The sequence below is a fragment of the Boleophthalmus pectinirostris genome, unplaced genomic scaffold, assembly GCF_026225935.1.
Source record: "Boleophthalmus pectinirostris isolate CB_2022bp ecotype Guang Dong unplaced genomic scaffold, ASM2622593v1 HiC_scaffold_13, whole genome shotgun sequence".
NCBI classification, from domain to species: Eukaryota; Metazoa; Chordata; class Actinopteri; order Gobiiformes; family Gobiidae; genus Boleophthalmus; species Boleophthalmus pectinirostris.
Window position 1 is genome coordinate 31,182,099 of NW_026571036.1, and position 16,165 is coordinate 31,198,263.

At 38.0% G+C, this 16,165-nt stretch overlaps 1 protein-coding gene across 1 annotated transcript; it reads left to right on the top strand.

Annotated features, from left to right (window-relative positions):
* The first annotated feature begins 798 nt into the window (after nucleotides 1-798).
* Nucleotides 799-11,143, top strand: LOC110168286 (low choriolytic enzyme-like). The gene is made up of 8 exons (XM_020933719.1): nucleotides 799-870; nucleotides 4,362-4,380; nucleotides 4,512-4,574; nucleotides 7,476-7,619; nucleotides 7,706-7,823; nucleotides 10,157-10,335; nucleotides 10,844-10,925; nucleotides 11,008-11,143. The coding sequence occupies exons 1-8, from the start codon at nucleotides 799-801 to the stop codon at nucleotides 11,141-11,143; spliced, it is 813 nt and encodes a 270-aa protein (XP_020789378.1).
* Nucleotides 11,144-16,165: the final 5,022 nt, after the last annotated feature.

A 16,165-nucleotide genomic window follows, 5' to 3' on the forward strand; every position in this document is an offset into this window, starting at 1 on the left:
AAAATGTGTACTACTTAGAAAGCACTTTCTTGTTCAGTAATCAGGAAGTGCACGTTTGCTTGCTAGTTAGCTTTACCACGACGACAAAAGTCCGCTCTGGCTTCTGAAAGTTGAGAAAAGCGGTGAATAATTAAGATGTTCAGAATGCATAAGGGAAGTGAGGAATAATTTTGGACCAAGACAGTAAAAACAAAAAAAAAAAACAAAAAAAAAAAAACAGCTACAGCACCTTCAAAGTATGTACTACTTTGAAAAGAACAATGGGGCTCATTCATGAAACATTTTTATGAACAAATTTGTACTTAAGGCCTTCTTGCAATCATTTTTGGCATTCACAAAACTTTTGTTCTTCTGGAAGAACAAATGCTACAAAGAGTCACAAAAATTCTACTGTTTCAGAATATTACTACTCTGATAATGCAACAAAAAACTGAAAGGCCTCTATGAACGTAAATTATATATATTGTTAAATTATTTTCTAAAAACATATTACTGAATGATCCAATAACATTTATGAGGCCTTTTGTCTATTGGGTCTATTGACAGTCCCGCCGCGCTGGACTCACCACCCCCATCACTCAGGTCATTTGGAATTTATTTTTTTTATCATTATACTGTGATGTGGGAGCTACTATGTCCATAATTACCTTTGTGGATTAATAAAGTTTGTCTAAGTAAATGTAACTGAGTACTCCCCAGCTCTACTCTAAACACACAGACACACCCTCTGACAGGTATATAAACTCTGGACATGTGGGAGGCAGCATCAGTCCAGCTCAGAGCTCCTCCTGGACCAGCATGGACCTGGAGATGGCGCTCGCTCTGCTGCTCGTGGGGCTGCTGGGACTCTGCTCTGCTCAGCCAGGACACGTAAGAAAAGGTTTAAAGTTCATGAAAGTCCAGAATCTGGTAAAAGTTAGAGTTTAGCAAGTAGACGTAGTTATTGAGAGATTTTTTTTTTTTTCAGATGTTGACTCCATGTAAAATTTCTAGGACAAATGTTAAAAACTTGTAAAAGTAAGATGTAAAAAAAGCTTTGAGTTGAGGTTAGTTTTATATATATATATATATATATATATATATATATATATATATATATATATATATATATATATATATATATACTATTACTGCCTACTTACTACTATTACTGCCTACTACTACTACTACTACTACTACTACTACTACTACTACTACTACTACTACTACTACTACTACTACTACTATCACCACCTCCTCCTACTACTACCAGCTCCTACTACTATCATAATTATCACTTACTACTACTCCTATTACTACTACTATAGTAGGAGGAGTAGTAGTAGGTAGTAGTACTACTCCTACTACTTCTACTATCACCACCTCCTACTACTACTCCTACTCAGCTCCTACTACCACTACCACTACCACTACTACTACTACTACTTCTTCTACTATTACTACTACTACTATTACTAATACTAATACTAATACTAATACTAATACTAATACTACTCTCACCACCAATACAACCTAATACTACCACTCCTACTACTACTACAAAAAAAAAAGGCTAAAAAACTGCATAGACCAAGATCCTTTGCTCGGGAATCTAAAGAAGTCTTAGAAAATGTGTAAGGTCATAGGTCATAATGCATTTAGATGTGGACCGTGTTAATACAACCACAACCAGAGCCATTAGTCAGAATACAATCGATAGTTCCAAGGTCGAGAGGCGAGTCTGCACAGGGAGGGCGCTCAGCAGGAGGGCAAAGGTGACAGACCAAGTAAACACAAGGAAAAAGAGGAGAGGAGACGCAGTTTGGACATAAGCCACTAGACGTCAAGATATCAACAAAAACAAACGTATTTTTAAGCGTGAGGAGAGTCAACGAAAGTTAGGCTTATTTGTCCAAAATCCTCAATTACCTTCACATAAAGCAACAAATACACATAATCAGTGTTGGGAAGGTGACTTTTCAAATGTATTCCCCTACAGATTACAGATTACATACTCCAAAATGTAGTTTATAACGTAATCCATGAAATTACTTAAAGTGAGTAACGTAATCTGAATACTTTGGATTACTTGGTTTGCTGTAGAGAAGCAAAGACGAGGAAATTTTCACATAAGATAAAATCTGATAAAAAAAACAATAAAAAGCCCAGACTTTACTTAACCGTATTAAAATATTATTGATAGAAGAGGAGGAGGCATGTCCACGCAGCATGATTTAGTCCTGTTAAATCCTGTTTAGTCCTGGTTTAGAGCTGGTTTTAGTCCTGGTTTAGGTCTGGTTTAGATCTAGTTTAGACCTGGTTTTAGACCTGGCTTAGACCTGGTTTAGACATGGTTTTAGACCTAGTTTTAGACATGGTTTAGACCTAGTTTAGACCTGGTTTTAGACCTAGTTTAGACCTAATTTAGACCTAGTTTTAGACCTGGTTTTAGACCTGGTTTTAGACCTGGTTTAGATCTAGTTTAGACCTGGTTTTAGACCTGTCTTAGACCTGGCTTAGACATGGTTTTAGACCTAGTTTAGACCTAATTTAGACCTAGTTTTAGACCTGGGTTTAGACCTGGTTTTAGACCTAGTTTGGACCTAGTTTTAGACCTGCTTTTAGACCTGGTTTAGATCTAGTTTAGACCTGGTTTTAGACCTGTCTTAGACCTGGCTTAGACATGGTTTTAGCCCTAGTTTTAGACCTGGTTTAGACCTGGTTTTAGACCTTTGTTTATTTCAACAAAGTAACTGTAATCCAATTACCACTCACTGAAACAGTAACTGTAACCGAATACAGTTACTCATATTTTTTACTCTGATTACGTAACTCCGGTACATGTAATCTGTTACTCCCCAACACTGCACATAAAGACAATTCAAACTCCATTCTGAAATATCAAATCATAATCTGGGAATCGAACCAGAACCTGCTTGCTAAGAGATGAAAGTCATAACCATAGTGGCTCATAAATGCTCCCACAGAAACAGAAACAAAAGACCTCATCAACAAATCAGTCCCTCAAACTGACAGGAATATTTCAGTGCACTATATTCTGACTTTGGACAGATCCCGATACACTTTCTAATTGCCTATTAACTTCAAATGTGCACTATAACTTTTCTGGAGATGTTATTGCATTGCTTGAAATGTTCCTCACTATGGCATTAGACTTATTTTTACTGCGTTTGTTTAATAATAGAAGCTGTTTTTATTGGTAATATAACTCTTGTGGTGTCTGTGGAACATTCCGGGTAAAACATCTCCTTGGAGACAAACAGATCGCAGGTTCTTAACCAGAAAAGTTACATAATGCTGCTTTAAATGTGTTCCTATACTTGCATAGTATGTTTTTATGTACATCAGCATGGTATTATTGTTGTATTGAAGTGTCTCCATGGAGATAGATATGTTTAAGACCAGAGTGAAACTTTTCAGGTGCAGCAATAACATCTCCATGGAGACAAACAGGTAGCAGGTGCAGAGAAGTTACATAGTGTAGCTTTAAATGTGTTCCTATGCTTGCTATATTTTTATGTGCACCAGCATAGTACACTGTATAATCCGTGTATCATTCGTTCATTCATTTTTCAAAATAAAACCAAAAATAAGAAAATGAAAAAAAAAAAAAAAAACTATTTTCTTCATTATTTGTCTCCAAATCCAAAATGAAAACATGGATAACAATTAAAACAGAACTGAATGTGGGGATGGGCCCGGAGGTGCACCCGCGTACACTGTCGAGCGATCAGGACTGGGACCAGGACCAGACTGAGACCAGACTGGGACTGAACAAGGACTCTGAACTAGGACTGAACCAGGATTGATCCCAGGACTAAAACAGAACTACAGCAGGACTAAAACAGAACTACACCAGGACTAAAACAGAACTACACCAGGACTAAAACAGGACTCCACCAGGACTAAAACAGGACTAAACAAGGTCTAAACCAGAACTGAATCAGTACTAAACCAGGTCCCAATCTTAGTTCTGGTCTGGTCCCGGTCTCAGTCCTGATCTCAGTCCCAGTCTGGTCCTACTCTGGTCCCAATCTCAGTTGTGGTCACCCAACAGTCTACGCGGGCGCATCGTAGTTTAAGTCACAGAAAGGGGAAATGTTATCCGTTCTTTTTTCCATTATTCATTTATGAATGATACATGGATTATTGTATATTAATGTTGTATTGACTTGTCTCCATTGAAATAGATACGTTTAAGACAAAGCAATGAAACATTCCAGGCACAACAAGTGGCAGGTCCTCAAGCAGAAAAGTTACATAGTGCAGCTTTAACTGTATTCTTCCTTGCTCTGTTTTGCATCAGTGCAGTTTACATTGTGTTATATTGACTGGACCCATTTTGTGTTCCTTCCTTCCAGAACCATGGGGACTTTTCAGGTAAGCGGGCTCAGCTCACAACCATTTGCAGCTCGGTTGGATTTATTTCTCTGCATACGTCTCTGGGACCAGCCGAGTGTGAGTCTCTACATGCACTCGTACTGTAGCGTATGCTTTGTTACTGTTTTTAGAGCTCTCCAAGGACACGCCTGGGAGAGGGGACATTACCAGGACCATACTGACGATGAATAATGGTGAGTACAGAGGCCCAGAGCAGTGGAGAGAGGACGGGAGGCTATAGAGAGGGAGGGGGTAAAGGGGAATAGTTTTGGGGAGAAAAATAATAGTAGCAATTTTTTAAAATAAATCAGAATTAGATTTCATTTTCACTAGTAACTTGCACTACTGTTCTGCAGTATGGCATAAAATGGACAATGTTCCGAAGTATGGCAAAGGAGAAATTCAATTTGTCAGTTGGACAAAGTTCATTTGGTCAAATATGTTTCTCAGTTTATCCAAGCTGCTTCTTCAGTTCTGGTCAGAATGCTGATGGGTGCTTCCTTATATCTGTCTGCAGGGAGGAGCTAACTACAATGAAACTACTCTGAAACTAACACACCTACTTGTTTAGTGTTACAGTGTTAGTTTCAGTGTAGTTTCAGTGTAGTTAGCTCCTCCCTGCAGACTGATATAAGGAAGTGTTCACCAGCGTCTGACTAGAACTGAAGAAGCAGATTGGATGAGCTGCGAAACGTCTACGACCAAATGAACTTTGTCCAGCTGACAAACTGAATTTCTCCTTTGCCATGGATTCTACTAGCCAGGCTGGCGCCACCTAGTGCCTCTGCTCAATTTCATTTCTCTCCAGAGACTAGGTCAGGAATCAGAATACACTAGATGGTTCCCAAAAACTCTCGAAGTGCGAGTTTGGGCACCAGCCAATCAGCGAAGAGCCATACAGTCTGTGTTGTCAACAATTCCCGAGATCAAGGATTTAAAGCCGGAACAAAGAGAATGTTTGGTGATGTTATTGCCCTTCTTCCTACAGGATTTGGGAAAAGCTTAATATACCAGTTAGCCCCGTTAGCCCCTGTCACGACCAAATAGCAGCAATTGGTTAAATTAAAAAAAAGTACCTGCCTACCGTTGAGCAACACTGCAAGGTCAGACGGTTTCTACGAAGTGAAACTGGCTGATGAATCAGTGTACCTGGAAAACTAAGGGATTTTTCACACATCTTGTTCCAAAGTATGGTTTTAACTTTCTGTTTCATCACTATAAATACTTACTGTACCTACAACAAAACTGAAATGTGAACCACTAAACTAATACAAGAATCCCATGCATTTCAGAACCTGTTAGCAGAGGTCTAAACAGGGTTAGCAGCTTTATAGAAGATAATTGATCTGCACTCTGCTGATTGTGACCTTTCAAATTGGAGTGTGATTACAGGAGGGCAAAAGTTCTTCAGTCTGTTTTGTATGATCAGGTAATTGCCCCAGCTGCTCGATAATGCCTCATACAATCACATCTTTGAAGATAAGCATGGATGGGTCTGGTTAGTACTTGGATGGAAGACCGCTGAGTATACAAGTGCCACATTGGGGTAGCACTGCTGTTGTATCATTGGGCAAGACACTTCACCCATATTGCCTGTAATTAACGTGGAGTGTGTGAGTGTTGGTGGAGGCACAGATTGGCTGCCTCACTTCTGTCAGTCTAACCCAGGGCAGCCGTGACCACGGCAACGGATCAAACCACCAACCTTCATCTGTGGAGTAACTTTTGATGAGAATTAAATATTGTTAATTGCACCTTTGCTCTTTTGGAAGTAAAAAGAAAAAAAAAAAAAAGTTTTAATATTGTCGACAAAGCTTTTCTTACTTGTGCACTTGCTCACAGTGGGAAGAGTAACTAAAACCTTTGCTCAAGTAAGAATTAGAATACTGAAATATCGATATATTGTATTGTTTAATTTGATGATATGGTGATATCATGGGCTGCAGTACTGATATATTGCCAAGAGTATTTTTTTTTTTTTACTAACTTATAGGGATGTAACGATATCCAAATCTCTCAGTACGATATTATCACGATATGCATCTCATGGTACGATATTTACTGCGGTATTTTGGACAGACTAATATAATTGTAGATAGGACATGTTTCTGCTTTTAAAATACCTTGGCAAGATATTGGTGTGAATTATTCCCGTCATAATCCCAATAATTCAAGTAAAAAACATATTTCTTTGTGTTGTTTGCACTGAAATGAATCATGGGATATGTAGTTCCTTATGTTCAAAAGCTGTTGCTACTATAAAACAATGCATTTAAGAAACAAACTTGTAATTCGATATATTGTGACAGCCCACAATATTATTGTGATACTTAACGATACAATATCACGATATTTTGGTTATTGGTTTAGACTACCCAAAAATGTATTTCCACTCATCTTCAATTTCAAAAATAGTTTGGGTAATACGTCTTTAAAAGGGGTCAAAATTGCGGCCGGACTAATTTGATTGGCGAGGTCAAAGTTCAGCGCTCTCTCTTTAACTAAAAAGTTACACACTAGGGCTTTAATAATGCTATAGGTATAGGTTTAGGTGTGAAGTCAATCAAAACTGTTTAACCTGTCACACATGTATTCTGAATTTAGGTCATTTGTATCTATATATGTTTTTTTTTTTGTTTTTGTGGCATATTTTAGTGATGAAAATGTACGTATTTGTTACATCCCTACTAAATTATTTTGTAAAAGATCTAGAGTTGGGTTGCCTGTTTGGAGAAAGGAAATATTTTCACTGTTGTAATGAGTAAAATGGGTGTTTTTCATATTAACTTTGCACAAACTTAAAGGTTTAACAAAGACTTTTATTATCACAGCCATGAATTAGTCTTTATTTTTTACCAAACCGTATCGAATTGATTTGAAAATACATATATCGAATCGAATCATTGAATAAAAAGTGCACTGTATCATATCGTGGAGTATTTATCGAGGCATGTATCATATCAGCAACTCCTTAATACCCAGCTCTAGTAAGAATACTGTTAAAGTGTACAATATGTAAGAGGAGTACACAGCAAACTGCATAACTCAACCCAGCTCAAAAACACATTGTATTTTATTGTTGTTTTTCCCCACAGGTTCCTCTGAGTTCTTGGAGGGAGATGTAATTTTGCCCAAAAGCCGCTCCGCTCTGAAGTGCACCAGTCACTCTTACAGCTGCCTCTGGCCCAAATCCTCAAACGGGAAAGTGGAGATCCCTTATGTGCTGAGTGACAAATACGGTCAGAGTTTTCAAAAGGCCTTAATTAAGTATTATTTTATCTCAGCGCGTTGGGAAACTCTGAAGTCCTCTTATCTCCTGTCACAGACTCCACAGAGCTGAGCGAGATTTTGAGAGCTCTGAAAGACTTTGAAATGAAAACCTGCATTCGCTTCGTCCCACGGCAGAAGGAGACGGCGTACTTAAATTTTGAGCCAAGATACGGGTAAGCTAACCGACCGCATTTAGAGTTAATTTATGGGGTTTAGCTTTTTGTATATGCGATGTTGTTAATCACTACGCCAACAGGGCTCAGTTTTAATCATTCTGAAAACCATGGATAGACTTTCAGTATGTAAAATGTTATTGTTTGACGTTGAGATTTGAAATAACTGCACGTTGCGGTAGAAATTGGTAGTTTTCTCGACATTCTTTACCGTTTAATTACAATCCATATGAAACAAACCAATCCAAACACACAAACATTTTACAATCATGTTTCAAGGTCCTATAATACGCAAAATGGACTCTTGTGAACTTTACAAACCCAGAGTTTTTTTTTTTTTTTTACGCATGTTTGAGTAACCCTTTATAATTAGTCAATCCATATGTCCAAAGATCTAAATTCTTGTGATGTCCTGTAGTGGTAGTTTTCAAGTTAACAACTAGAGGTGTGCAAAAATATTGAAATATCGATAAATCATATAGTTTAATTTGATGATACAGTATCGATATCCTGGACTGCTGTATCGATATATCGCCAAGAGTATTTTTTTATTTTTTTTTTGTATAATTTACTAAATTATTTTGTGAAAGAGCTACAGTTGTGTTGCTTGTTTGGAGAAAGTTCACTTGTTTTGACATTTTCACTGTTTTGGGTAAAATTTGTGGTTTTCATATTCACCTAGTGGTTTAATAAAGAGTTTTAGGATCACAGCCTTTGTTTTTTACTGAACCGTATCGAATCGTTTTGAAATATATCGAATCGTATTGGATTGAAAGTGCACTGTAGCCTATATATCAAAGGTATGTATCGTATCGGCAACTTCTTAATGATACCCAGCCCTATTAACAACTACTTCAATCATTCAAACTATGGAAGATGTGTGGAGTTTTTAAACACAGCGCTTTCTGAAGTGGTACATGACATCACAAGGTGAAATAACTCAGCCTAAATATGCAGGGTTGGTGTGTTAAATGTGTGAATGCAACAAAACACAACTCCTGAACCCTTTAATATATATGTAAAAAATGTCCAATTGTACTATGTGTGATAATTCTAATGGGAATTAAAGGTAAACATGTCTAGGTTAGGTTGATTTATTTCACCTGTATGTAAATTTCTTTTGCAATTTGAGAGCCTGGTCCTGCATTTCACATTTACATTCACATTATAGAGAAATATAAACTATATATATATATATATAAACATCAGAATAAAGTGTTACAGAGCTCCAGTGCAGAGTGGTTTTTGTTCCATAAATAATAAATTGCGCTTGGCTAAAAGTCACTATAAATATTAAATATATAAAAGCCTGCTAAAAAGACGACGCAAGACAAGGAAATAAAAATGATAAATAACTGCATTACGATTTATTCATTAACAAAATAGCAGCTGGAATGAAGCTATTTAACAACTATTTCTTTTAGACTTATTTATAGTACCATTAATATTTTTTTTTTTTTTGCTTTTTATTACTACAATATATAGTCATTTCCCTTGTTCAGCGTTTCCCACAGATTCTGACGAGACTAAATTTCGATTTTAATCATTTTATTTTATACAATTTGTTGAGCAGGCATAAAGTTGATTGCCTTTATATAAACTGAAAGCAGTCCTTTTGGCTCAGTATAGAAACTTTTCAATGTTTATGATCAGACAATGAGCAAGTTTGTCTAAATCCACAAATATTGAATCTGATCAGTAAGAACCATTTAAGGCCCATCTCTGCTAAAACCGGACAGAACGATCGAATGTCCAAAATTAAAACTAAAAAATCTCCAGATGAGTATTCTCTCAGCCCAGTGGTTTTCAAACTTATCACAACAAGTACTGCTTAAGAAAAGATCGGGTATCATCAGATCTCAGCCAGGTCTGTGGTCTAAAATTAGGCTTTATCATTTCTACAATAGTTCTTACTAAGAAATAGCCCAAACCAGACCAAAGAGGAGATGAAACTGACTCTAGATTAAACAAATATTACAACTGTACAGGACCTCATGTACCTCAGACCCCGGTTACACTGAAACAAATCCGCATATGACTGTATCACCGTATTGGAAATGGTTGTGACAGAGGGATGTTCTGCTGATGGTGACTCTGTTCTTTGCTTCTATCGTGTTGGAGATGGTTCATGTGAAACTTTACAGAGATTACACATCTGCAGATCATACAAATAGACCATATATATGGAAAGTTACACAGTGGATCTTTAATTCTAATCTAATCCCAAAATAATCTCTTTTGGTTGAACCAGAAGCCACTGACCGATTATGATTTATTTGTATTTTTTTTTGACCTGCTGACCCTTGCTGACCTTTGACCTCTGTGTCGTGCAGCTGTGCGTCTCTGTTGGGTCGTATCGGGGACAAACAGTTGGTGACGCTGCAGAGGTTCGGCTGTGTGCAGCTCGGGATCATTCAGCACGAGGTCATGCACGCGCTCGGATTCCACCACGAACACAACCGCAGCGACCGCGACCAGTATGTGCGCATCAACTGGGACAATATTATGTCATGTAAGTACTGCAACAACAAAATACTGTGTAATAAACTGTTTAAAGTACTACTACTACTACAAAAAATAAAATAAAATAAAATTAAAAATGTAAAAAACACTGCAAATACTGCCACAAAATACAACTGGGACAATATTATACAGTGTAAGTACTACAACAACAAAATACTGTGTAAAAAAACATATAATGTACTACAACAAAATACAAATGGGACAATATTATTCAATGTAAGTACTACAACAACAAAATACTGTGAAAAAAAAAACAAAAAATGTAAGTACTAAACAACAAAACTACAAATAAACTGGGACCATATTATTTAATGTAAGAGCTACAAAAAACAAAAAAAAAACAAAACAACAACAATGTAAGTACTACAACAACTAAATACTGTACTAACTATGCACAGTATTAGAAAAGATCAGAAAATAGTGTAATACAGGTCCTTTAAGATACACTGATGAAGTAGTCCTATACGATGAGTTCACTTAATTGTTTTCATTCACAGCTTTCTCCTACAACTTTGAGAAGGCCGACACCGACAACCTCGCCACTCCATACGACTACTCCTCCATCATGCACTACTCCAAGTAAGACCACTCATCAAAACCAACAGCCCACATGAACAAGTCTAAAAATGCACTATTTCTCTTTTGTTTTCGTCACTTCCAGAGATGCTTTTGGAAAAAACTGGGCTGACACCATCACTCCGATCCCAAACCCCAACGTCCAGATCGGGCAGAGAGACCGCCTGTCCGACCTGGATGTGCTCAGGATCAACCATCTCTACAGATGCTGGGGATACTGACGAGGAAAGAGTCACAGATAATAATATTAAATAACATTCTTTAAGCGTGAAATGTTGAATTGAAATGAGGTTAAATGGTTAAAAAGTTATGCTGAAGTTAAGTGGATTTTTGATGTCCTCTAATAAACCACAGACAAAATGAGAAATAAGAAATTAGTTTAAAATGTTTGGATATTTTATGTGAGAATACAATGCTAAAAAAAAAAAAAAAAGCCTAAAATATAGTATAGTATATAGTATAGTATGTAGTATAGTGATGTAGTATGTAGATGTTTTTGAATGATGTTATCCATTTCTGTATTTGAGTGATTACTGACTTTTGATTGACAGTTCAGTTGCAACTTTCAACTGTCAATTGTTAATAAAATATGTTATTATAGCATTATATATAATTGTCAGTATTACTGCCAAAGAAAGAAGCCTTCAGTAGCTGTAAATGTAACTGTAGTACTTGTAGTTCTAATAGTAGTTTTCATAGTAGTTAAAAAGGCACGGAGGAGTGAGGCATTCACCCAAAAACCAAAGGATTTCTGGGTGAACTCGTCCTTTCTTTAGTCATGTATGAAACTGAAATTGAAACAAGTCAGGGCGGGCATCTGATGTGAAAATCTGCCAAATACACAGCAACAACTGTCTCGCTATGGCAACCCTGAAAAAAGAAGGAAGCACAAACGATCACTTGGAAATTTAAGATGTTTGTTTCATTTGAGTCCCGTCTTCAACAGTTCAAGAGCCAATATTTTTGAGCACTCTTTTGATGTTTGCAGCTGATGCCGTCAAAATTCCCAGGGTGTGTAGTGCTAACTGTTGGCACTGCCCTGTCTGAAGCTTTGTTAGACTTTAATCTCTATTTGAACTCGATCTGATCAGAAAGAACTGACTTTTTGTTGAAAATCAAACACCTAAACAGGACCATGACCGCTTGCTTTGATCATAGACTCCTGAAAATGTGTTTTGAATCAATATTTTCAGACTTTCAGATCTTAGAACATTTTTATTTCTGGTTGCTAATGTGTGCATTGCGTCACCATGGTAACTGCTGAACATTCCAGCATAGAGATACGTGTTGAAAACCCCAGCATGAACGTCAGTGCAAAGTATAAACTGTATTTCCTCTACAACCTCCTGTCGCAAAAGTCTGAAACGGTCAAAAATAACACAGTTTTGGAACCTGCTTCTCACAAAATGCCTAAAAACTTAATTATGTTCTGCAAAAAAAAAAAAAAAGAAAGTATTCAAATATTCAAATAAATATAGCCAGAGTAAAGCAGGGAGGTAGGAAAGTTGACAATGGAATTCTAATTGAGTTCATTGTTATTTGGGCTCATGGTGATTAAGCCTAAATTACGCAAGGCTCAAAAGGACAGCATAGGACACAGCTAAGCCCTCCTCCCCAAACCAAAAACGCACTTATCACATAAAATGCTCTTCACGCTGCTTGAAATGTAAAGTTATTCTTGTTTATTCGAGCAAAACCACACGCGAAAGGACCTGAGGAAGAACCACTTCCAAGACCCCAAAAACAAAACAACAACTTGAATTCATATTAGAACATAAATTTACTTGACTTTTTGTTATACATATTTCTGAGTTCCAATATTTCTTTATAATTTAACAGCACTGCACCTAATTTTTACAGTCTCGAAAAAGTTATTCCTCACTTACAGTACTTTATGCATTCTGAGCATCGTAATTATTGATGAGACGAGTTTGTAAGTACTTTGGCTCAGTGGTTAAAGCTGTGGTCCCCCAAACCAAAGTTCAGAGGATCGGACCAAGCTGTGTCCTTAGGCAAGACACTAAACCCACATTGCGTAGTACGAAAGTGGTGCACGGCGGCAGATTCGCATTCTTTCTTCTTCAGTCTGTGGCTACAATAGTGTCTTATCCCCATCGAGTGTGGAGTGAAGGAATAATGACTTAAAAGAAATAAATTGTCTTGAAAAGTATTGAAAACTGGAAGATGTTTGGAAATATGCGAATGACAACTTCCTTGGGGCTCTATTGGTGGTAGTGACTCTGACATGGAATGTGGAAAACTGAGAAAATGGCCCCGTTTTCTTCATTTTTCCTTTCATAAATTGCCTTCATTTGTGTATTATAATTTGTCTAACTTAATTAAAAAAAAATATGTCATTGTAGCGTGCCATTATGTTCGGCAGATCAACAGTTACAACCAGCTATAACTTCTTGGGTTCTTTTTAAAGAAAATACTGTAAAGTGTATTTACCTTGTTGACATGTGTCGCCTGCTAACTGTAAGCCATCTTCAGAAAGGTCACTGATGTTGGTTGTGACGTGTCGTATATCAGCTGTTGTTTCTTCCTGTAGGCGTGGTCAGCCTGATGGACCTGCTAGGTCACTCAGACTGACCATGCCTCCCGTCGCCCGGTGTTCTCTGGAGGAAGGTGTCTTAGGTGTGTGAAAGAAGGAACGCTCCATTATCACGGTTAATGCTGTACGTGCCTCGTTTCCTGCGTTTGGGTTGGCTCGGGTCATCGGATCAGAAGACAACAAGTTCAAATGCTGGATGAGGGAGGCTGCTGAAATCAGGAAACGAGGCACGGACAGCATTAACCGTGATGATGGAGCGTTCCTCCTTTCACACACCTGGGACACCCTCCTCCAGAGAACGTCGGGCGACGGGAGGCGTGGTCAGTCTGAGCGACCTGCAGGTCCATCAGGCTGACCACGCCTACAGGAAGTAACAACAGATGACCACACCTACAGGGAGCAACAACAGCTGAGATACGACACGTCACCACCAACACCGGGGACAGTTCTGAAGATGGAAACATGTCAACAAGGTAAATACACTTTACTGTATTGTCTTTAAAAAGAACCCAAGAAGTTAAAGTACATAAGACAAAATGAACACCTTTGGCTTCGTTACGACCAACTGTCTGTAAGTGACTTGAAGCTGCGATTAGAGTCACATCCTCAGTGGAAAGCTTTGGCAGGTTGTGATGACCGCTGCTGTTGAATCCATGGTTTTGTCATACATGCAGTATCGGTAACTATGCCCGAAGTCATCACCCGCATGTTTCCAAAAGTCTTCCGTTTAATTGTGAATAGAGCCTATGAGAATCAAGTTCATCTAAATTGTTTTCAGTGATTGCTTAGCATGTATGTATGCAGTGTTCAGGCACAAATCCATAGCACCGTAGAAGACCTCAGATGAGTAGATGTATGCTCGAAATGGACACAGCTGTTTTAATGTTTCATGGTGTAGATTCAGCTCATATCAATCGCACTGCCGATAAAATATTAAACATGGACGTGTTTAGTGAAATATTTAAAGCGTATGAGACTCTGCTTGAGCTGCAAGAAGCTCCCGGAGAGTGGGTTTAGAAACAGAGAAAACAGCAAAAAAGGATTCAAATGCCATCACAACAACAGACCATAACCGTGTCATAACCTGAACGAACAACAGGGTGGCGCTACATTTTTATTCGCACGTGAATCATAATCATTTGGATAATTTCATACCTGGAATTGCCAGTCTCTATGAACCAAAAGGATATTGTAGCTGTGAACTTGAAAACTACGACTACATGACATCACAAGCTGGAGCAGAGCATTTTGAGCTTTGGAGATATAAACCAAGGTGTAGACAAATAAAACAAGGATTACTCAAATGTGTGAATGAAACAAAACACAACTCCAGGTTTGATATTTCAATATTTTTGCACACCCCTAATACTGTGGAACATTTGAGGCCAAGCAATAACATCTCTATGGAGACCGGTAAGTTACAAAGTGGGACTAAACACCAAAACTAGGCCACAACCGAATTTCAAATAGAGCTGCTAAACTGGGCACTACCTGGAGGACTAAAGAGGAGAGTGTGAGGGGAGAGAAGGGGCGGGGTCTAGAGGTATAAGGAACACTGTGATTGGTCAAACAGGTATCCACACTTCAAACTCCGCCCCTTCAGCCAAAAGTTTGTCATCAGAAACACCAGACTGTAATCAGGGCAGTCTGTTGTGATGTCACCAACTACTTGAAATGACATAGGCCACTGGAGCCAGGATACAGCAATCATTATACATTTTTGACCAAAAAGTTGCAACTGTACTTATAGTTTGCAGTAAAATTGCCAAAAAAAAAAAAAAAAAAGTACTAGGAACAGTAGATACTGATGTTAAAACTTTTTGCTGCTTATTTAGAATTTATCAGTACCATTATATTTTTCCTCTTTGTTATTATAATTATTGTGATATGTGAACTACTGTGTCGAAATAATTTCCCTTCTGGATCAATGAAATTTGTCCAAATCTAGTCTTTAGTTCCACTTTAACTTTATACTTGAACACTTTGTCCTGATAAAACATCTTTTCATTGTACAGTTTTATTTCATGTGAGTATTTTTCAGAGGTACATGGATCTAAAGGGCAGTGCAGATCCAGTCCAGTCCCACGCAGTACCACCATGTGTCTATAATGAGAGTAGAGCGGCCGCATCCAAACACTCAGGTCTGTGGTGTCACGCCTAATGCTCCGCCAGGTTCTGACCACCGGGCCGCCTCCAGATCCTCCAACTGCCTACTCCACTGTACTGTATTGTACTGTACTGTACTGTATTGTACTGTACTGTATTGTACTATACTGTACTGTATTGTACTGTACTGTACTGTACTGTCCCAAAGAAACACAGGGCAGGACAGCTTTTAGAGAACACTGAGGGTTATACACTAGTTATTCTGGTCTGGACCTGGTTCATAACTAAAGTTCTGGCTTGGACCTGGTTTGGACATGTTTTAAACCTGGTTTAAAACTATAGTCCTGGTTTAGAATTGGGTTAGTCCTGGTTTAGACCTGATTTAAAAGTATAGTCCTTGTTTGGATCTGGTTTAATCCTGGTTTAGTCCTGGTTTAAAACTGTAGTCCCGGTTTAGACCTGGTTCAGTCCTGGATTAGACCTGGTTTAAAACTATAGTCCTGCTTTGGACCTGGTTTAGTCCTGGTTTAGACTTTATTTAAAATTATAGTCCTGGTCTGGACCTGGTTTAGAACCATAGATC